The sequence below is a fragment of the Nannobrachium achirus genome (genome assembly GCF_963921795.1).
Source record: "Nannobrachium achirus genome assembly, chromosome: 4".
Classification (NCBI taxonomy): domain Eukaryota; kingdom Metazoa; phylum Chordata; class Actinopteri; order Myctophiformes; family Myctophidae; genus Nannobrachium; species Nannobrachium achirus.
The window spans coordinates 20,769,055-20,792,669 of record NC_137813.1 but is presented as its reverse complement, the minus strand read 5'-3'; the positions used below and the strand labels follow the sequence as shown (position 1 = coordinate 20,792,669).

Below are 23,615 nucleotides of genomic sequence, written 5' to 3'. Positions count from 1 at the left end.
TACATAATCGTCTAATCGCAATTATTTGAGGTAATCGCAATTATTTGGCATAATCGTCATAATAGCTTCCACGTTGAAAAAATGTAATATAGTTTCAAACATTTTCAAAAAGTAGTGGAAATAGCAGATCTACAAGTTCACAACGCATCGCAATGCAAAAAGTCGATGCAAAAAGTCAAAAAGTTACTAAATACGCCTGGCATTCCTTATTTCGGTTATTTGTTGTTATCTGCCCTGTGCAACTTCAAAGCCAAACAGAAATGGAATTTGTATCATATGCTCCAGTGTTCAGCGACAAAAACACAATTAAATCGAATTTAATCGCAATTATAAATGTCATAATCGTGACAGCCCTAGCAAGCGGGCATTTTGCTTGTAGTTTTCATTCAGTGAGCCGACAACTCCAACTGGAAGTCAAACAAAACGGCATAGCACCAAACTGGCACTGGCCACAATCCGCAAGACAACATGGGAAAATTTGACTCGTCTGATGCCCTGGCATACGCTGACTTAGAGCTGTCACGATTATGACATTTTACATGACGATTCATTGTCACTCAAATAATTGCGATTAACGATGTTTTTTTCCGTTGACAATTACATTTCTGTTTGGCCTTTAGGCTTTGAAGTTGCACATGGTAGATATGACACTTACCTAAATATACAAAGAAATTACTGAATATTTGACAACTTTATGAAAACATTGATAGTGGAAATAGCCGATCTACCAGCTACCAGATTATGTAATAATTGTGACAGCCCTACGCTGACTCCCCCCCGTGTGTGAACGTTTGTAAGTGTGCAGTGTGTGAACGAAGCTGCACAAATCACTAGGTGGTGTTCGGTGGCAAAGCCACACTGTACAGGGAAAGCCTGGATGGCCATCACTGCGGTGCACTGGCGAGCTGCCCACGTTGATTATTTGCGGCGACCGTTTATGTATCAGTATCAGTCATTTCAGCCTTTATCTCAGACTCCTGGTCCATATCAAATAAAAGAACATAGTACAAAAAAGGGAAAGAAATGTAAATAACACTTGAAGTGTGAAGTGAGAGGTTCTGCTGCTGATGATGATGATGACAATGAGGATGATAGACCCACGTGAATTTACATTTACAGGTATATGGTATTTCATGCAATGGAAAAACACATGGAAAACACATTGAACGTACGCACAAAGTCGTGTATTGTATTGGAGCGGTTAGCATTGCAAAAAAATAATAATAATACATAAAATCAGTCCAACCTACACAGTCCTGATGCTCAGATGCCCACAGAGGCTTTTGCGCCAATGTCTCCACAAGGTTGAAGAGAACCGATTTGACCTCTAAAACACACAATAACACAGTTGTCTTTCAGGGCAAAAGTAGCTAAATACATTATCACATAGGGTAAATCTGAGCCATGAACGACACCATAATTCAATCTGTTACATTAGGCTAAGTATAGTAAAACGCAGTGATCACATGACCACGCCAGCTGCCTGCCAATTGCTGACAAGAACCATTCACCTCGAAAAACACCCGTTATGTTTGTGACCCGCCCACCGTTAAGACAAACCCAATGATGCGATGGTTGTGGGGGGTCCTCCCTATGTTCCCCAGGTTATATGTTCCCCAGGTTCTATGTTCCCCACCCACCCTCCCCCAAAAAAGGTTCCCCGCTCAACCAAAAAACTATATATGTTCTCCACCCATAAAAAGGTATATGTTCCCAACTCAAATGCAGGAAATGGTGTGACATCTGGGCAATATGTGGGCAATTCAATTTTAGGTGCCCAGTTGTCCAGCTGCCCACATATCCCTATTGCCCTCCTCCTGTCCCACTAGTTTTCGTAATTTATCCCCATTATTGTGTGTGTTTAGAGTTGTTATTAATAATTAGAAATGAATGTTTCCTGCATTTTTGGATGAGCGGGGAACATAGAACCTTTTTTGTGGGGCGAAATGGGGAACATAGAACCTGGGGAACATAGGACCTGGGGAACATAGGTACGGTCCCGGTTGTGGGGGTCTGCCCTGCTCATTTCTCCCCCTCCCCAAAATCAGAGCAATGATTGCACTCTGAGATAAGTTTCAGCTGCAAAATCCTCTTAAAGTGTCAGAGGTTAGAGTTCACGCCACACCCGCACTACATGGCTTCACCTTTGACCCTGTCTCGCCCACCTGGTGAATGGAAAAAGCAGGTCTGTACATGAACCCCCCTGCCCTGAGGGTTGGGCTGTTCACACCGGCAGGCCTTATGGATCAGGACTACTACAGGGTTCCACTCAGTGACATGATAATCACATAGGTATAGCTGGTAGCTTGGATCACAACAGGTGAATCATGGTATGTTCATATTGTACGTAGTGCTGTCACGATTATGACATTATGACATATGACGATTAATTGACAAAATTGTGTTTTTGTCATTGACAATTACATTTCTGTTTTGGCTTGTAGGCTTTGAAGTTGCACATGGAAGATATGACTCATAACCGAAATGACTGACATGTTTGACAACTTTGAGTAAAAGTACAAAAGTATCGGCATCAAAATATACTTAAAGTACCAAAAGTAAAAGTACTGATTGGCAAGCTATACTGCCATATCAGCCTGAGGGCAGATAACTGTTCTCTGTTCTTTTATCAATCCCTTCACCCATGGCAAATACATGAAGGCTGGGTGTGCGATGAACAAAAATATACATACTGTACATTACTAATAGTAAACTAGGAAAACAAATCAGTTGCTTGCGTTTATTTCTCTCTCTCTCTCTCTCTCTCTCTCTCTCTCTCTCTCTCTCTCTCTCTCTCTCTCTCTCTCTCTCTCTCTCTCTGAGAGTGAAGGGAACCCCGGGGGCCGATGGCTAGCCTCCTGCAGACTACCTCCCAGGGTCACAGCAGGAGGCAGATTCAGTTACAGCCAGCCTCAGAGGGGGTCCAGAGTCCCGCACACACATACATGCACACGCACACATACGCGCACGCGCACCAGGGACGTGCAGAGAATGTTAGAGAGGCAGGGGCTGGAATTTTTCAAATGGCCTTTTGGTGGAAATATGGAAAATAGCAGACCTCCAAGCTCACAACGCATCGCAGCTAAGCATTATCAAGTCAATACTGAAGATGTGGTGTTAACGGCCTGGATTTCTACACAGTGAGGGCAATTCTTTCAACATACTGTAAGATGCTGCATTCATGTTCAGGAGAGTTTGGACAAGGCATTTGCATTTCTTTCACCATAGTGAAAACTGCATTCATGGTCTGGAGAGGGCATCTTTTTACAGACAGGTAAAAGGGCAGGGGCTCAAGCCTCCTTTGATGTCTATGTGTGCACGTGCCTGACGTACACACACGCACGCACGTGCACGCACACACACACACACACACACACACACACACACACACACACACACACACACACACACACACACACAGAATACAACCACTCACAGATACAATAAGACACAATACAACTTATTTTCCCCGCATCTTAATAATGTTGTGCCTTCTCTGAGTATTTCCTCTCATCCAAGATGCACATCTGCCTCGGCCTGATCTTTTATACTTTAGTATCACTTATACTTCATAAAGTAATCACTTAGTATAAATCAGGGTCACTGAAAAACAGCCAATCTGTAAGCGTGCAGATTGGCTGACACCGTGCACGACCAAGTATAATACAGGGCAGTGTTGTTTTTGACAGCAGATTTTGATTTAGTTTTAGTCATAGTCTTTTGAATAAAATGTCATTTAGTTTTTGTCATAATTTAGTCACCTGAAAAGTTTTAGTTTTAGTCTAATTTTAGTCGACTAAATATCATAAGATTTTAGGCGACTAGGCGATTTGATTTAGTCAACTAAAATGTATTTTGGTGGGGCTTGAAGGAATCGTAATGACTGATTTTACACTTGGTTGCATGCCGAAAATAGCCGATCTTCAAGCTCACAACGCGTCGTGCTGCGACGCGTTGTGAGCTTGTAGATCTGCTATTTTCAGCACACAACACCTGAGAGCAACCAAACATGTAATGACTCTCTTCTCTACTAGTCCCTCCCTAACGTTTTAGTCTAGTTTTAGTCTAGACGAAATTGTCTATATATTTTGTCTTAGTTTTAGTCATCACAGCTTAGTTTTTATTTAGTTTTCGTCAGCGATAAAAACACAGTCGACAAACATTTTTCGTCATAGTTTTAGTTGACGAAATCAACACTGATACAGGGAATACAGTCCTCAGCTCTCTCAGTTGATCTGATTTGGCGGCAGATCAGTGCAGTGAGGGGGTCTATTCTATCAGTGGAGTCAGACAGCATGGGGTTACTAGTTGGTTCCCAAACGTTTTAGCTCAAGACCCAAAAGAGAAATTAGAAGTTTGCCCGGGACCCAAACTAGTGAAAATTGCCGATCTACAGGCTCACAAGGCGGCACGAAGCAACTCGTTGTGAGCCTGTAGATCGGCTATTTTCACTACTTCTTAATTATATATTATTTAAATTAATGGAATTTCTTAGATTTGTTTGTTTTTAAATGTATTAAAACATAATATAGGCCTAAAGAAAATATATATATTTTTTTACTTGAGTCGTCACCCATCAAAATTGGTCCGCGACCCACAAATGGGTCCCGACCCACTGTTTGAGAAACACTGTACCAAACCACTCTATTCTCCATCCCGTACTGATCTGCTTGCCAGGGACCCCTGGAGGTGTTGAAACGTCGCCTTTGACCTAAAAGCCACGCCACCCACCACCACCCCCTTCATTGCTTGCACCCTCGACCCACACCCGCGCCCTCACCCACACACGCACCCCATCAGAGGGGCTTCCTAATGAAAAGGGGTTTGGGACGGGTCTACTGTAGGGTTGGGACGGGACGGGGTCATGGTGGGGTGGAGGGGTCTTTAAGAGGACAAGGACAAACCTCTCTTTCAGCACTCTCTCCTCTCCCTCTGCCTTCATCCTCACCCCTCGTGCCCGCACGCACGCACGCACGCACGCACACGCCCGCTCTCTCTCTCTCTCTCTCTCTCTCTCTTTAGCCTGTGTTTACTCTGCTGGGGAGAGGGGAGGGAGAGAGGGAACTAGGGGGTCTAGAGAAGAGAAGAGAATTGAGAGAGTGTGTGTGTGTGTGTGTGTGTGTGTGTGTGTGTGTGTGTGTGTGTGTGTGTGTGTGTGTGTGTGTGTGGGGAGGGGGGGGGGGCTTCAGAGAGGGGACAATGTTGCCTTTCAAAGTGCCCGTCGACCCCCCGGCCAAGCGAGGAAGTCTGCATGGGGGCCGGCCAACACCCCTTCCCCAAACTTCACAGCCACCCGCCACTGTGCCTCGTTGCGTAGGCACACAGGCGCGCACGCAAGCACGCACGCACGCGCGCACGCACACACACACACAGTGGTGGAAAGAGTACTGACATTTCGTACTTAGGTAAAAGTATCAATACTGCAATGTAGAAATACTATTTTGCAAGTAAAAGTCCAGAATTCTAAATGTAGCCTAGTAAGCCTACCTGAGTAAAAGTACAAAAGTATTGGCATCAAAATGTACTTAAAGTACCAAAAGTGTCTGTCTCTCGTTCTCTCTCTCTCTTGTTCCGTACACACACACACACACACACACACACACACACACACACACACACACACACACACACACACACACACACACACACACACACACTGCTGTGGTCCAACATCCACATCGTTGTTGTCGGGTGGAAATGTCCAAAACCGTTTGTTTTGTATTTATCATTTTAGAAATGATTTAAACCACCGCGAGGCGTTGTGTGCTTGTGGATCTGCTATTTTCACTAGTTTTGGGTATGGTGAAGCAGGGCTTTACTTTACGCAAAAACATGCAAATATGAAACTCGGAGATACAAGGTTTCTGCCCCGACAGTGACGACATGCTGTCAGTCACAGCCCAGGACTCCTCCTGTCCCCACCGGGGCGGGCCATGGCAGCTACAGCACTGATTTTGACAGGAATATTTTTTATTTCGTTTAAGTCATAGTGAATACATTATCTGAAATGTTTTAGTTAATGTGGTTGCTATATAGGCAACACACTATTGTATTTGGTCCGAGAGATGCGTTTTCCCAGCAAAGTGAACCTGCGTTTTATAAACTTTCTGAGTGATGTTATCGGGGGTTGGACAGCTGCACAGCGGAAAAGTGAAGCTTTTGGTCATGACACCACAATATATAATATACATGGTAAGACTGAATTCATTTCCCAGTGGATTCCTCTCAACTAGCGTCAGTGCAACCACACTTGCAATTTCCCAGAATTGCACCTTTCTTGCACCTTTTCTAGTTACTATTTCTGGCAACGTCATCATTAATAGCCAATGAGGGATCAGCATTCCCGGCGATGTCACTGGCATCGCCAGTGGTGAGAGGTGAGTGCACCTCATGGCGTGCTCTGCTGGCTCACAAGTAAGCCATACATGGCCTACTTGTGCACAAGGCGAACAGAGTGCAGTTCTACTTTTAGTTTAGTTTTAGTCGACTAAATCTACAGTTGATTTTCCTGACAAAAATGTATTTTGGCGGGCCTTGATGGTGTCGTAATGGCTGATTTTAGACTTGGTTGCATGCTGAAAATAGCCGATCTACAAGCTGCGACACATTGTGAGCTTATAGATCTGCTATCTTCAGAGCACAACACTGAGCACAATACTGAGCACAACCAAAAATAACATTTCTTGTTTTGTTGTTCTACTGGATCTCTTCTCCACTATGTCCCTCCCTAACATTTTAGTCTAGTTTTTATTTGTTGACAAAATTATCAATATATTTAGTCTTAGTTTTAGTCATCATAGCGTAGTTCTTATTTAGTTCTTCTTCTTTAGTTTTCGTCAGTGAAAAACCGAACATTTTACGCCATAGTTTCAGTCAACGAAATCAACACTCAGCAGCACCACGAGGGTATAGCTTGGGGTGACGATGATGATTCACGTGAAGGTAGAATTCCACGCCACTCCTGGGAATTAGGGATGGTCCGATCAGGTTTTTTGGAACCGATCACCGAGCACCGATCACAAAAGTTTGATCACCCGATCCCGATCAATCACCGATCCGATCAAGTTATTATTTATATTTTCTAAATGTCAATGTTTTAACTTTAATTCATTCATTCACTCATGAATTCATTTATATATTTGCCTTATAGTTATTTACCAGCATTACTATGTATTTATTATCATAGCAGTAACTAATTATTCCTTCAGCACTGTGGAAATCAATACCCCAAAATGGCCTCAAGTGGGCATACTGAACGGCTGGTTGATTGGATGCACCGATCCGATCGGATCGGTGAATTTACCTTTTGATCTAAACCACCGATTATCGCCGATCACGCTTTGATCGGCCCGATCCGATCCATTGCCGATTGATCGGTAACATCTCTACTGGGAATACATTAGCACCATATGGACGGCTTAGAGTGATGACTGGGAAGCCGTGTTTTATGACCTGCTGACTCGTTGAAAAGAGAAACAACAGAGGTTCAGTGACTCACGTGGGAATTATGACGCGTCGGCCGGCGAATGTTCTGGTTCTCTTTAATTTTTATCCCACGATTTTGCATCCCATTTTCACCCAGTGCCAATGGACGAGTACCGGGAGCTCCGCCCCCACCTTTCCCTCCACGTTACTGCTTTGAAGTCCGACATTCCTCACTCAGTCATTCAACAACACTGTCAGCACGATGGAGGAGAATGTCACACACAGACACACTGCATGTCGCGTTTTGGACCCAGAGCCTCGAAATCTCTTCCAAATCCGTCAACAAGACCTGGCATGAAATTAGAAAAATATGTAGGCCTATTAAAACAAAGCAGCAGAGAATACAGAAGTTCTCTGCTGGATTCAGAGCCGTTTTACACTGACTCGGAAAGATTTAAATATGAATACACTGTATTGGCTAAATGGCTCATGACTATAACATCAACACCTTATTTGTTATGTTAAATAGCTACTGATTATCCCCCTTGGGATAATAAAGATATCTCTCTATCTATATATCTATTAAGTGGCCTGCCTAACATAAACCATAAGCATACTACCATCATCATTATCAGCACAGACTTTATTTGTTTAGATCGATTCATGCCATTATAATGATTAGTGTTATTGACCTGGGCGGAATATGAGTTACTTTCATCAAGTCATATGAACTGAGAAAATATGTGTAGGCTACTCATTTATACCAACACAAACATTCTATACCATGTGTTTATATGAAGAAGCACCAAGGAATAGGCTACTTCATCTGATATAAAGCAACTTATCACTGACTGGACTGGACAGTTGTGTACATAAGGTAAGAAAGACAACAAATAAATATAATAAATATACCTACCAGTGAATTTGACGCGGCGTGTTAATGTATTTATTTGATCTGTGATGATGGTGTTTAAACAGCCTATAGCGACGAATGAGGTAGGCAGTATCCTACTCTGTCTATTTCTCTTATTTCACAACAACCAGAATAAACTGCATCAAATGTAGGCTAGGCCTACATGTTTCTTATCATGTCGATTGCTTATAAATGATATCTCTGGCGTTAAAACGTCTCGATTCCGAAAAGTTTTAGCCGCAGCGAGTCGCAAATACAGCCAAGGGTGTCGTCGCACCAAATTCTGGGCCCTGGGTACAAGGATTCACTGCGGGCCCACATTGAATGTTCTTCATCTGGGGATTTCAAAAATAGCAGATATACAAGCTCGCAGCGCGGCACTCTCGAGTTTATATAATCTGCTATTTTTCAATAGCTAACGTATAAAATAATTAAGGCCCTTCCACCTTGGGCCTTAGTAACTCAGTCCCTCTCCCCCCTCTTGTGACGCACCTGCACGCATCCTGTTGCATGTCATAGAAAAAATACACTTCGCGTTGTTCATTCATCATTAGGCTACTTTATCAGCAGCTATTTTACATAACAAATAAGGTGTTGTAGTCATGGTCAATGGCCTTTTAGCCAACACAGTGTATTCATATTTAAATCGGCTTTTTTATATAAAAAACGGCGATCTGTGGTCCAACAGACAGGGGCTTCCTCCCTTTTTTTCCCCAAATATTCCTCTGCGGTTTTGTTCCATAGTTTTGTTCCATTAGCCGTGTAGGCTACTACACCTTCCTCCAACGCATGCCAGGAAGAGATTTCGAAGCTCTGGGTCCAACACTGAATTAGTATTTAATGTGTAAAATGTGTGTACAATCCGCCGTATTTCCCATTGAAGTGAATGAAGCCAATAGCGGCGCGCTGTGATAGTGGCGGAGGCAGCTTTTGGAGGGGGCGGAGCCGCTAGTCGTCCATTGCCTATGTAATCCTGGGCTCTGCTTTCCCTCTGCCGCGCCTGGTGGGGAGACAACGGACTGACCTCATGCTTCCTTCAATGCATGAGTAGTCCAAGTTGTTTCTTTTCACCTGACAGGGGGGATTTCCCCGGGATGGACGTAGCGCGTGGAAGGAACACGTTATTCCAACCAGTTCCTTTCCCCTCCATCAAGCGCCCCGGCTGGCCATGGGGGAGGCATTATTGAGACCAGGATTACTGCATGTTTTTGTGAGGGTATCAACCCTAGGAGACACGGGGATAACATGCAAACTCCACACAGAAAGGCCGATGATGTGGAGGGAGAAACACGCCCCCAGCACCCACAGCGGCGTCCCCCGGCGGGAATCGAACCCAGGACCTTCTAGCTGTGAGGCGAAGCGCTAACCACTGTTCTAGCCATTTAAGCCCTACATACATGGTTGTAGACAAATAGTGAAAATAGCTGATCTGACTTTTTCCGCAACATCATAAGAACAACTATAAAATAAGTGATTAAACCAGCGATTCTCCAAGTGGGGTCTCAAAACCATGGTGGAAGGGAGAGGGGGGGTCTGTGTGATGTGTCCAGGGGGTGGTCTGCAATACATTCTATATATTATGAAATTCCATGTCCGTCAAGGAACAACAGACCTTTCATGTGATTGCTTGTGAATGTGTGGAGGTCTCGTCTCATGTTGCTGAATTGTTGGCACCATCATCCCCCGCATCTGGCTCATATACCCCACAGAAGGGGGTCCACAGAAAACAATCTAAGCCAAAAAGGGGTCTGTGACCGCCAACATGTTGAGTTTAAAGGACAACTTTGTTTATTTTACAACAAGGTTATATATTTTAGAGAAAAGAAAAGATGAGTGTTAAAATGTTTTCATTTACTGCTTTCTATTGTTTTAACGATTTTAGTATTTTGATTTCAGTGGGTGGGGGCATGCGTAAAGTGGCTAAATATTGTATTTTTTAGACACAATAAGCCAGTCTTTGTTACTATTTACACCAGAACCACAGAAGTCACATCTGCCCATGAAAGATTGCGGTGCATCTTGGGAATGGGCGCCTTATTGTGTCTAAAAATACATATTTAGCCACTTGGGGGCATGCATACAAATCAAAATCGTTAAAATCACTAAAACGATAGAAAGAAAGAAATCAAAACATTTTAACACTCATCTTTTCTTTTCTCTAATGACTATCTAAAATATGAACCCTTGTTGTAAAAAAAGAAAGAAAAAAAAGTTTTCTCAGTTTGTCCTATACGTGCTGAGGGTGGCTGAGCTCAGGGGCGTCAATTGGGTATGGCAGGGGTATGCAGCTGCCATACCCTGGGTCCAGGGGGAGAATACAAGTTACTTTAAAATATAAATCCATGAATGTCTCATTGTCTATATGTGCTGGTTATGTTAAATTACATCAAAATAACTACAAATGCCAAATTAAACAAGGTATTATAATTATATTCTCCACTTTTATTCTCCCCATCTTGACAGAATAGTATATCCCCAGGTTCCGCAGGTCAGCTGCACAGGTGCAATGCATTATTGTTAATTGTGGCACGTTTACTATATTATGTCAAGTTTAGCTGCACTTGAACAACTGTTCCAGGCTGCCATATCCAGCCCAAGAAACCATAGAAACGGGGTAAAAAACATAAAATGTACTTCTTAAAATAAATGTATCATGCCTGTTGCTAAGGTATGTTGCCATACCTTAGCTTTTTCTGAACTGACGCCACTGGCTGAGCTGAACAATTGCAGCTCAGGCATTTTAGCAGACGCTGTAATCCAGAGCAACATCAGCGTAAGCAGAGTAAGCATGAACTCTATAGTCAACAAACGACAAGGTAAACAACAGTCAGATAAGTAGAGAGCAAAGAGAACAATGTGGCGCTTCAAAGAAACCAGGATACCAGGTAAACAATGAACCTAGCATCTGTCTCATAGCAGTCTCAACCTGTGGGTCGGGACACCCCACAGGGGGTCCCCAAAGTATTTTTGGGGTCCCCAGATGATGAACTTGTTTTCTCACTCAACAGTAAACAAACCAACATAAAGTTTTAAGTGTACAGAGGGCATCTGCACATTTCTAAAGTGACAATTTAAGGACTTTTTAATACCTCTAAAATGACAAATTAAATATTGGCCAAATTGTCAAATATTAGAGGCAGAAATTGTGAAAATAGCCGATCTACGTGCTCACAACGCCTCGCAACAATAGAATCGTGTTATGCAAAATGTAATGCCTCAACTCTTAGTGCTTGTCAGGGTGGGGGTTCCCCAGTTAAAACAATGGATATTTTGGAGGTTGCGGCCTGAAACGGTTGAGAACCACATGCAAATAATGTTCTTGAATGGAGATGTTTCTAAGTGGGGGTGTTTCTGAATGGAGGTCTGCCCCCCTTGACATTTATTGGTCGAGCAAAACAAATCGAATCTAACCTGTGAACAAAGTAAGCAACATAGATCTGCATAGATAGACTACTATAAAATCTATTTAGAAAAAGAATGTATAATATAACAAGAAGCAACAGAAGCAACATGGCTCGTTATAGTGCACAGGCAGAAGGGATTCACATAAGGATTCAGGGTGGGCTATAGCAGCCGAGGCCTATTTAATAAATTGGAAGAGATGAGCTTTTAGCGGCTATTCTTGAGGTATAGTAATGGTTTGCACGTGGAGCGAGCAGCACTCTACAACAGTGCAGTAGGTGAGAGAGACTGGGGCTTTTGTGTGCGCGGAGACCCCCGGAGTGGCTTTGGGGGCAGGCTCAGAAGCATGGCATTAAGCCACGGGGGAGAGAGAGAGGGATCTGGGATTGTTGTGCACTCAGATGAACGGTGTCCAAAATGGCCGTGGAACTCAAAAGTTCCACAGCTCCGTGGGTCCCGAGTTTTTGTTCCATGTCGTAGTTTGTTTCATATAACGTTATGTTAGACCGGATTATAATGTTTAGTGCTGATCCAGGCCCCCTGCTTTCTGCTTTGCGCCTCCGGCGGGTAAGAGAAGAGAGCAGGATTTGGGGAAAGGTTAAGCTGGTTCTTCTTGGACTGCGCTGTGGGGCAGGGGGATTTCGACGCTTAAGAGTGGATGACAGATGATTTTCTGCTGCTTTAGCCAAAAGAATGAAGCCAAAGCCGCTTGGCAGCCAGCAGAAGTTACTGTAACTTACAGACAGTCAGACCCACCCAGTCCAAATACACTGGTTAAGAGGGGGAGAGAGGGAGGGGGGAGATTATTAACCACTGCTGCAGATCAAATCCTCTCAGAGGGATCCGAATGAGGTTTGTTTTCACAGCTAATGAGTGTAACGTTTGCCCACATGCGTACCGCCTTCCGTGTGCGCCAAATGTTCATTAAAAACCCAACCGCTGCATTTGTGTTTGAACAGGGTTTGGATGCATGGAACGGGTTTATTCATTATGTGTCAGGAGGATGTTTGTCTTTGATTATACGCCTCCATGGCTTGATGTGTGGGTCGGGTCAGGACACCATGAAGGTCATCCGCAGTAGACTTAGAGCAGTGGTTCTCAACCTTTTCAGGCCATGACCCCCAAAATAATCATATTTTAACTGGGGACCCCTCACCCTGACAAGCACCAAGAGTTGAGGCATTACATTTTGTATAACATGGTTCTATTGTGAAAACAGCAGGTCTACATGCACACAATGCCTCAAGTTGCGAGGCGTTGTGTGCATGTAGATCGGCTATTTTCATCATTTCTGCCTCTAATATTTGACAATTTGGCCAATGTTTAATTTGTCATTTTAGAGGTATTAAAAAGTCCTTGAAGTTGCAACATCGTTGCATTTTTTATTTAGTGTGTTTGCGTTCACACTGCACTTTGTCAACAGCAGCAAGGAATCGCACCAAATCTTTCTCATCACTCGCACTGCCACTGTTAGATCGATTTCTTATGTACTGCATGCACAAATTCTTGATTTTTATGCATTTTGTGCAAGTGTGATGGAACCCAAGCTCCTCCATTCTCTTGCTAAATATCCTGCAATACACTGCACTGTTTGTGTGTGTAACCTTGATTTATGTGGTTGTCTTTCCATATTTTGATAAGGGCTTCTATCTCTTCATTAGACCACATCTGTCCACGGGACATCTTTCCGCTGCGTAATAATACCTCCTCCTTCTCCCCCTGTGTTTACACATTCTTCAACCCACAATGCCACATGTGTTGGTTAATTTCCTGCATTTGATGCAGATTGCATTCACACCAACAGTGAACCGAACTCCGGTGCAAAGCGAAGCGCACTTTCCGACAATCGCTTTAATACGTTTTAATCAAAGAGAGCTTTATGCTGCATTCACACTACAGATATATAGTTGAACGTTTTGCTTGCTTGGTCAATGTTATCTCAATGGAAACCAGCTTTAAAGATACAGGACACACAAAGAACGAAGGTTTGGAAGCTTTAAAGCTGGTTTCCATTGAGATAACATTGACCAAGCAAGCAAAACGTTCAACTATATATCTGCAGTGTGAATGCAGCATTAGAGTAGAGGGGAAAAAGAGCAGACTAAGTACAGAGTGAAAGGTCAAGTTTATCAAGAATTGACGGTTCAAGTGGTTGATTATCTGAAGACACAAATTGACATGAATCCAAAATACACTGACGATTGTGCTGTCAAACGATGAAACCATATGGAATCTATGATAAGGTTGTGCTTCATCTCTCTCTCAACTAAGGGGTTGTTGGCCTGAAAACGTTGAAGACCCCTGTCATAGAGGTTGAATCTAATAGTCTGGGTGGATCTGGGCCTCATAGAGATTGGGCTTAGCGCTGTGGTTAGGGCTGGAAGCGAGAGCGTCTGGATGTATACTTTAAAAAGCCACTTATTTAACCTCAACCCTTCAGGCAAATGGGATACCGCAAACATTAAAAAAAAAAAAAAAAATGAAATCCAGGCAACAGGAAATAGAATAATATGCTGTAGTTGCAGATCTTATTATGCGGAATGTTAAGTTGGATCATGACTTCAGTAATGGACAAGATATGACCTTTTTGCATGGGATTCATTTATAGGTTTCCTTACTTTCAACCACCTGGCATCTCTATATTTGGGCATGTCAGAAAACAATCATTTGTTTCCCATTGTCAGCTTTATAGATCTGCTATTTTTGCACGACGGCCTGATTGCATGACTAAGGATATAATAGGGCTTAAGTGGTTACCAATGTCATTTAACTGTATAACGTCTGACCCTGCCATGTGCCAAGCCATGCCACTCATGTGTCTGCTAAGTGAGTTATCTCAGGCGTGTTGCCATCAGGTTACTGTGAGATGTCCATCAACGTACTGTGGACTTGCAGGTCATGTCTGAGATCTGTGTTCAGATAAAAAAGCTAGAGTGAATTCCATGAGCGTGTCACGGTGCGACTCAGGAGATGTAGGACCCAACTTCTTGGGGTCATGCCTAAGTTCCCTCAGCCCTATGCTACCATAGTTTTAGTTTCCCACATCTTTCACGCTCCCAAATTCAGAACATTCAAGGACGCATGATTATGGATCCATTCGAGTTGTTATTATTATTATAATTACCCCCCCAATGTGAATCAGAGATGACATTTACAACAAAAAAAAAGTAAATGCTGTTTTCGAATTTTCTTTAAAACATTTGAAAATGTCACCTGCTGTAAGTATAATGACATGGCCAAAATAGGGCCACCAGGGTTAAGCTTAGCTGACGTTGTTGCTTAATGAACCGTTAGCACAGTTCATTGTTGTGGTAAAAAAATAAGTATTATCTTTGTTAGGTTTATCTTCATGTCTCTGCTCCAATAGCGGCAGGATTTAAAGATGATACAGCTTGTGTGCAACAATTATGCACATGTTTGTTTGTAACAGCGTATGCATGCCTACGTAGGGGCTTCGGCCCCTTATCTATGGCTCATCGAGTTTGTCCTATTATAAGCGTGTGTGTGTGTGTGTGTGTGTGTGTGTGTGTGTGTGTGTGTGTGTGTGTGTGTGTGTGTGTGTGTGTGTGCGTGTGTGCGTGTGGCCATGGCTCAGAGGCTTGGTGAACCTGCTGACCTCTCTACCCTTGTGCCTCCCAGACACAGGCTCTTCTCATGTGGCCCATGGCCAGTGACTCTCAAAGACCACCATTCACCACCACCGCACCGTGGCCTCTGTGTGTGTGTGTGTGTGTGTGTGTGTGTGTGTGTGTGTGTGTGTGTGTGTGTGTGTGTGTGTGTGTGTGTGTGTGTGTGTGTGTGTGTGTGTTTTGGAGAGAGTGAGGGAGGAAGGGGAGGCAAAGCAAGAGGGAGAAATTGGGGAAATTACAGTTGCATCAACTGCGTGTGTGCATGCACGCTCATGTTTTTTGTGCATGCGACCGTGCGCAAGCGTTTATACTGTAAGGGCGCACGGTGTGGTCCTGCATGCGTGCATGTGTCTATGTATGCCTGCGTGAACAACTTGAACAAGTATATTTGTATGCTGTGTTTGAGAGCGCAAGCACGCACGCGCACATGCACACACACACACACACACACACACACACACACACACACACACACACACACACACACACACACACAGTGGCAGCTTCTCGCTGTGACATACAGGGCGCTTCACAGCTATGCGCGTTTGTGTGCGTGCGACGTGCGTGCATGTACGGTGTATGTATGCGCATGCATGTGTGTATCGTCACTGTCCAGTGTCCAAGTTTCAAATTTGCATGTTTTTTTTGTAAATTAAAGCCCTGCCTCATCATATAAGACTGTTGCACAAAACTAGTGAAAATAGCCGATCTACAAGCACACAACGCCTCGCACCGCAAGGCGTTGTGTGCTTGTAGATCGGCTATTTTCACTCGTTTTAATCATTTTTAAAATGATGAATACAAAACGAACGGTTTTGGACATACAAGGTTTCCACCCGACAACAGTGGTATGCATGTGTGTCTATGTGTCCCTAGTGAAACCAGTAAATGCAGTGAAGCGATCAGGCAGTGTAGAATGGAGAACCAGGGCTATAAGTCACAGCTACTGTACGTCTATACAGTACTACTGTACTGGCACCTCTGGCTCACATTAAATTCTAGCATAGCGTATTTGGAGAAATATGGAGTTCTGTATAACACAGTGCGTGGGGACCCATTTGTGGGTCATGGACAGATTTTTATGGGTCCCTTTGTTTTGTTTTGTTTTTTGTTTCCTACATTTCTTTTAATTATTATATTCAAAATATTTTCAAAAATCATTCCCAAGTAGTGAAACAGGCCGATCTTGTAGATCTGCTGTTTTCATTAGTTTGGATCCCGAGAAACGACTATTTCTCTTTTGGGTCTCCAGCTAAAAGGTTTGGGAACCACTGCTGTACAACACACTTAGATCATTTACAGTATGAGCCCAGGGGTTAAAGCTGATACCATGAGATCTCAGTGTTCTGTTCTCCCTTATTTACAAATGTTCTGCATGCACAAGTTCTGTCCCTTAAAAGATTTAATAAAACCTTTTTTTTAGAATAGTGTTTCTCAAAGGGGGCATTACATTGGCAATAGTATTTAAAGGGTGGTGCTCTTGGGGGGGAGGACGGTTTAATAATATTCCAGTGCACATTCTCTTCATTTTCATCCTAGACTTAGCGGTAAGGGTTGAATGGCGTTTGTACAGGTGGAAAGGCTAGTGTCATGTCAGTGTTACAGCCTGGCTGACCTATAGGGGTCATCTGGTGTATCACAAACATCTGGACTCACTCCTTCCCAAACACAGCCAGCCAGTGACACGATGCTGAGTTTGAAATCCAATTATCGAAGTTGAAAACATAGGTGAATTGCCCATGGGACCCTGGACATTAAATCCTAATCAAACAAAAATCCATAATATGCTTACGGCATTTAGACCTGGAACGCAAATCTGTGTCACTTTAACCATTATTTTATGCTTTAACTAATAAAAAATAGCAGATATACAAGCTCACGCGGTGCCGCGCTGCGAGCTTGTAGATCTGCTATTTTTGAAAAATCATGGCAATTTAAGCAAGTCTTTGAATATTTTTTAACCGATTCTATAAATGTCTTTTAAATCCTTCATCCTTCTTCTCAGTGCGGTTCTCAAACCTTTTCATGTCAAGGACCCCCAAAATAACATGTATTTGGCCGCGGACCCCCATCCCATCTCAAAATATGTTGTTCCAGGGACCCCCCAGGTGCAGAGATTTGAGTTACAAAAGTTTGCTTTGAAAGTTTTACATTCAAAAAATGTGCCAAAACTTTCATGATTTTTCAAAAACAGCAGATCTACAAGCTCGTAGCGCACTGTGAGCTTGTATATCTGCAATTTTTTTCAATAGTTAAAGCATAAAAGAATGGTTAAAGTGGTTTCAGGTCTTAAAGGGTTTACACAAATACACCAGTAAGTGAAAACACATATCGTCGTCGTCGGGTGGAAACCTTGTGTCCAAAACCGTTTGTTTTGTATCATTTTAAAAATGATTTAAACTAGTGAAAACAGCAGGTTGGAGGCTGGTCAGGAGGAAGACATCTGGTGAACCAGAGACAGACACATGCAGGAGCCAATCAACAGCAGGGTCCACGGGGAAGCCAACCACTCACTTTCATACACGACCCAGTAGTCACCACTCACAACAACAGCTGCTAGTCAATCAGCCACTCATCATCACTCAGTCACACACCAACGAGGGGAGAAAGACATGAACAGGGCAACACCACACGGCAAAAATACACATGACCCAAAGGGTCGTAACAGCCAGTATCATGATCGTCAGTATCATGTCAGTATCATGGTTAGTTGTGGTTAGTATTTGTCAGTAAGTATGTCAGTATCATATTATTATCATGATTAGTATCATGTCAGTATCATGATCAATGTTATATCAGTATTATGTCAGTAATCATGATCAGCATCATGTTATTATCATGGTCAGTATCATGTCAGTATCGTGGTCAGTATCATGTCAGTATCGTGGTCAGTATCATGTCAGTATCGTGGTCAGTATCATGTCAGTATCGTGGTCAGTATCATGATCAGTATTATGGTCAGTATCATGTTATGGTCAGTATTATGATCAGTATTGTCAGTATCATGATCAGTATTGTCAGTATTATGTTACATGGCTGGATAGTGTATCCTGTATTAGGAGCTCACAGGCTGGGTCCTGAGGCCTTTGGGCTGGCCCTAGAATTAGTGCCTCCTGTACACAGGCCTTAGGGCTGGGCCTAGTGCACAGTGCGTTCCTGTACAGAGGCCTTAGGGCTGGGCCTAGCGCACAGTGCATTCCTGTACAGAGGCCTTAGGGCTGGGCCTAGTGCACAGTGCGTTCCTGTACAGAGGCCTTAGGGCTGGGTCTAGGGGTCAATGTGGTTAGTTAGAGGATGGGAGGGGAGGGATGGAGGGTGGAGGTTGTCTGCCAGCGGGGCTGCAGGTTCCATGGGGTCTCAAGGTGCAGTCTGCTTGTGTGTGCGTGCGTGTGTGCGTGCGTGCGTGCGTGCTTGCGTGCGTGCGTGCGTGCGTGCGTGCGTGCCGTGCGTGCGTGCGTGCGTGTGTGCATGTGTGTAGAGGGGAGGCAGGGGACGACGGGAGGGGACCGGCTTGGTGCTGGGGGCCGAGAAGCGCCAGTGGCTGGCCAGGGTTGGTGGGGGGTCACTGTGACCATCTGGATTGGATTGTAGACATTCCACAGGAAGAGTGTGAGCAAAGGTTAGGACGGGGAGAAGGGGAGGGGGGCTATTTTGTGTGTGTGTGCGTGTGTGCGCGTGTGTGTGTGTGTGTGTGTGTGTGTGTGTGTGTGTGTGTGTGTGTGTGTGTGTGTGTGTGTGAGAGAGAGAGAGAGAGAGCGCACGGTGCATGCATGCAGTGTTTATTTGTCTTTGGCCTCCGCTGTGCTTCAGTTTATGATTATGGTCAGTTTACCATTGTTGCAGGCAGGTTGAAGACACGGAGCGCTTGTTTATCTAGTGGACATGTGGAATGTTCCGGCCGCAGTTCTTTTTTTTCCGACATCGGTGGGAATAATATGACATACGTGTGAATGTAGCGGACGCCCGCGTCTCTTAACCACTTTCAACCTGGCCTCCCTATACCCTGGGCATGTCTTTATATGCAAAGATTTAAAAAAAGAACTGTCAATTGTCTCAACATTTCAAAAGTAGCTGGTCAATTTTTGCAATGCGTTGTCAGCTATTTTCACAGTCAATCATACAATGAAGTATGTCAGGCACAATAGCTTAACAACTATTTCCAAATTTGTTTTAAATTTAGAAAAGCGCTGACTCATGTGCATCCGAGTGAATGGACAACATGATGCATGTGTGTGTGTGTGTGTGTGTGTGTGTGTGTGTGTGTGTGTGTGTGTGTGTGTGTGTGTGTGTGTGTGTGTGCGTGTGCGTGCAAACATATCAGCAAGATTTGTGAGCTGCTGTGATAGGAGGATATCAAATGGAACACAACCACCTTAAAGACTACTGATCATTGTGTATATATCCCTGCACTATAAAATGTACATATTTTATTTTAATTGTATTATATTGATTGATTGTATTGTACTGTGTGTACACTTTTGCTTTGGCAATGTAAACGTAGGTGTTCTCATGCCAATAAAGCCCTTTGAATTGAAATTGAATTGAATTGTGTGTGCAGGTGGGAGGTCCCAGGGCTGCCGCCATGCTGTCATTGGACGAGCCGCTGGACCTGAAGCTGCCTCGGCGGGCCAATGGGAGGGAGCGAGGGTCCCGCTCGCCCCCCCTCTCCCCGCTGCACGCCAAGCGAGCCCGCCAGCTCCGCATGGCCCACGACGGCACCGCCGTCATCGAACCCGCCTCGCCCACCTCCCCAGGTATATACGCTGCGGTGGAAAAAAAGTACTAAAATGTTTCACTTAAAGGAGGACTTTTCAACCTATCTTCATATAATAGGTCTTCACTAATGTTCATAATAAAATTGCAAAAAGAAATCTACTCGGTCCAAGTCTCTTAGGAGAGCTGTGGGAAGTTCAGAAATCTATAGTCTTGTGACATCATCGTTTGACCGATTTTTTTTTAAACAATATTTTTGAAAAGATATTTTTGATTTGTATTATCGCGAATAGCTTCCACTTTAACATTGCAACTTTTCAGGAATAGAAAACCAGCATTTTCTATTAGCTTGGATTCCCCATTGATGATGTCACAAGACTATGGATTTCTGAACTTCCCACAAGGGGACTTGGACCGAGTAGATTTTTTTTTTTTGCAATTTTATTTTGAATATTAGTGAGCCTATACTTCATCATCATTCATGACAAAATAAAATAAAAACTTGACCAAATTGAAAAAATCCACAAACTTTTCCTCCTCTTAAGAAATGGCACAGCGCAGAAGCTTGATTTCCACCGCTTTCCTCCTCGGTGGAAAGCCTCTGCGTGGTGCCATTTCCTCAGAGGACGAAAATTCTGTGGATTTGGTCAAGTTCTTTTTTGTTTTCTCAGTCTCCCTACATTGCTATTTTACATTGACAATTTCATCGGTAAAATACAAAATCATTTCTCAAAAGCACCTGATGTTTTTTAGGTTGGAGATGGTGTAGTGGTCTAAAGATCAGACTTAAGGTGCAGAGGTTCTGTGTTCAAATCCCAGTTACCCTACTAATTGCTGCTCTATTACTTGGATCTTTTCAAGGTTAAAATACAAAATAAGTACTCAAAAGCACCAGAACATGTTATCAGTGAGATATGGCCTACTGGTCTAACACTTAGACTCTCAGTTAAGAGGTTCCATGTTCAAATCCCACTCTACCTACAGTCCGTCTCTGGAGTTCATAAACCTTTTTATGGCTAAAATTGTCTCGATTTTCTCAACCTATTCCAGTGTTCTAAAGGCATGTAGGTCAAAATAAAATTCTGTAAAATTTCTGTTAGACAGAGTTCTTTCAGATATAACCCCCCACCTTTAGCTCTCAGGAAACAGGGGGAGGGACACCCCTCCACGATGGTCCTCCGTGTACCTTGGGCATGGGACTTGAACTTGTCTGAAACCTGCCTGTAACAGGGACAACCGTCCAAGCGACCATACCATTGAGCCAAGGCACCTTTGGGCCCTCAGCAGGTATCTCCTCGTTCTTTTGAGTTTGCGCTTGTATTTTAGCCTTGAAAAGATCAAAGTTCACAAGTAATGAAGTGTAGGAGGACTGGGATTTGAACATGCGATCTCCGCACTGAGAGGTGGATCTTTAAACCACTACACCATCCTCCCACATTGCTAGAATGGTCTAGTGGACTGATGATTGGTCTCTCAGTTTGCTAGAATGGTCTAGTGGACTGATGATTGGTCTCTCAGTTCAGAGGTGCCATGTTCAAATCCCAATCATCCCACAGGTTCTTTTTTTACTTGGACCTTTTCAAGGTTCAAATACACAAGCATTACTCAAGAGCACTCAAAAGTTAGTGAGAGATGGAGTAGTGGTCTAAAGATCAGACTCTCATTGCTGATGTTCCATGCACAAATCTCAGTCTCCCTACATTGCTATTTTACTTTGACAATTTCATGGGTAAAATACAAAATCATTTCTCAAAAGCACCTGATGTTTTTTAGGTTGGAGATGGTGTAGTGGTCTAACGATCAGACTGAGTACACCTGTGAGCAACTTGATCTGTGTTTGGAGAGCCTTCTGAAGCCAGGAAAATCAGTTTATTTTCGCCTAAAGACTTGATTTTTTTTCGAATAGCAGTTTGTTATCAGTGTTTCTTTAAATCCCCCAGCAGCTTGCTGTTTGGGGGATTTCTTCGTTGGGCCGTTTTGGTTCTTTTGAGGCAACAATGGAGGTCGGGCAGGGACAAGCACCAGAGGGACCGAATGAGAATGTGGAGGAAAGAAAAGGAGGATATGAAAAGGCTTTGACAATAGGAGTCGAGATACAAGGAAAGGATTCTGTTACGATGATGGAAATGTTGGCGGTGGTGAAGAAAGAATGTGGAATTGTTCTGGGGTGCAGGATTAAAGAGGGACGAAGATATGAGCTGACGATGAAGGACAACAAAGGCAAAGCAAGGCTGTTGGACGGATTGAAGGTAAAAAATAGTCGGATTATGGCAAAGGAACTATCAATGAATGAGTTGGTGGTGTCGTTTTTGAACCTGCCGACATACACTGAAGACAGTGCAATTTTAGAGAAGTTGGCTATATGGGGAGTGAGGCCTCTGTCCCCAATGAGAAGGAGGATGTGGCCTGGAACAAGTATTGCAGATGGCACGAGAATGCTCAAGGTACAGTTCACAGATAAAGTGAAATCATTGCCGTACTCTGCCCGATTCGAAACGCTGGAGGGGGTTGAACATTTCCGTGTCATCCATGACCGGCAGGTCAAAGTCTGTAGACTGTGCATCCAGCCTGGTCACATACTTAGGGACTGCCCAGACTTCAAATGCCATAACTGCGGGGGCCAGGGACACTACGCGAGAGAGTGTGGGCGCTGTGGAGGCTGCCGAGCATTGAAAGACAGCTGCATCTGCTACGCTGAAGAGAAAGGGGCTTCTGAGGCTTCTTTTGGTGAGGACAGCAGCGAAGAGGATGAGAAGATCGACGATGTGGAGAACAACGGCAATGAGGAGGGAAACGGTGACGAGGAGGGAAACGGCGATGAGGAGGGAAACGGCGATGAGGAGGAAAACGGCGGCAAGGAGGAAGACGGCGATAAGGGGGAAAGCAGCGAAAGGGGGGCTCAGGAGGAGATGGAGATGCAGAGAGAGGACAAGGAACCGGAGCCTGGGGCACCAGCCCCAGAGAATGCTGTGGATGGAGATGGGCTTTCTAGTAGTGGAAGCCAGCTGCCCGCCGGGCAGGGCAGGGGCACTGCCAAGGATGGAGATGCTGCTGGAGTGGGAAAGGGCGATCCAAGCAGTAAGCCGGCGGGATACTGGTCGCAGTTCCTGCCGGATATCGGACATAAAGAAGTTGAAAGCGAGATGGCGTGGAGGTATGGAGAGAGTGATGGCAAGGGACAACAGGGTTTGGGGGGGAAAGGGGAAAAGGGGGCTGGGGAGGAGGGGTTGGCTCAGAGGTTGCGTGCAAAGAGGAAGGCAGAAAAAGACAAGGCATGGGAGAGCAGGGTCAAAGGGCCGCGGAGCGGGATGTAAAATGTGTGCATAATGTCTGGCTTTAATTTCTTTTTTTTTTGTTTGCTCTCATGGCCACTGTTACTTCTGTAAATGTAAACGAAATGTGGGAATTATAGACTTATTCAAGTCGTTAATGAGGAGAGATGTAGGGTTAATTTGCAAATATGGAGGGGAGGGAGTTAAACAGTTTATTATGAGTGGGAACACATTTGTTGTTGAAGGAGAGGCAGGGGGCAT

General features: G+C 44.0%; 1 protein-coding gene across 2 annotated transcripts in view; it reads left to right on the top strand.

Moving 5' to 3' along the window:
* The window catches only part of glis2b (GLIS family zinc finger 2b), a 64,597-nt gene that overhangs the window by 30,430 nt on the left and 10,552 nt on the right, over positions 1-23,615 (top strand). Inside the window, exon 2 of one of the 2 annotated variants that reach the window (XM_080723946.1) lies at positions 19,928-20,123. In XM_080723946.1, the coding sequence (XP_080580072.1) occupies positions 19,952-20,123 (172 nt within the window). In that variant the 5' untranslated portion in view covers positions 19,928-19,951. Of the gene's footprint in view, positions 1-19,927; positions 20,138-23,615 lie in introns of both variants that reach the window. The other variant, XM_080723945.1, reaches the window with a different exon arrangement.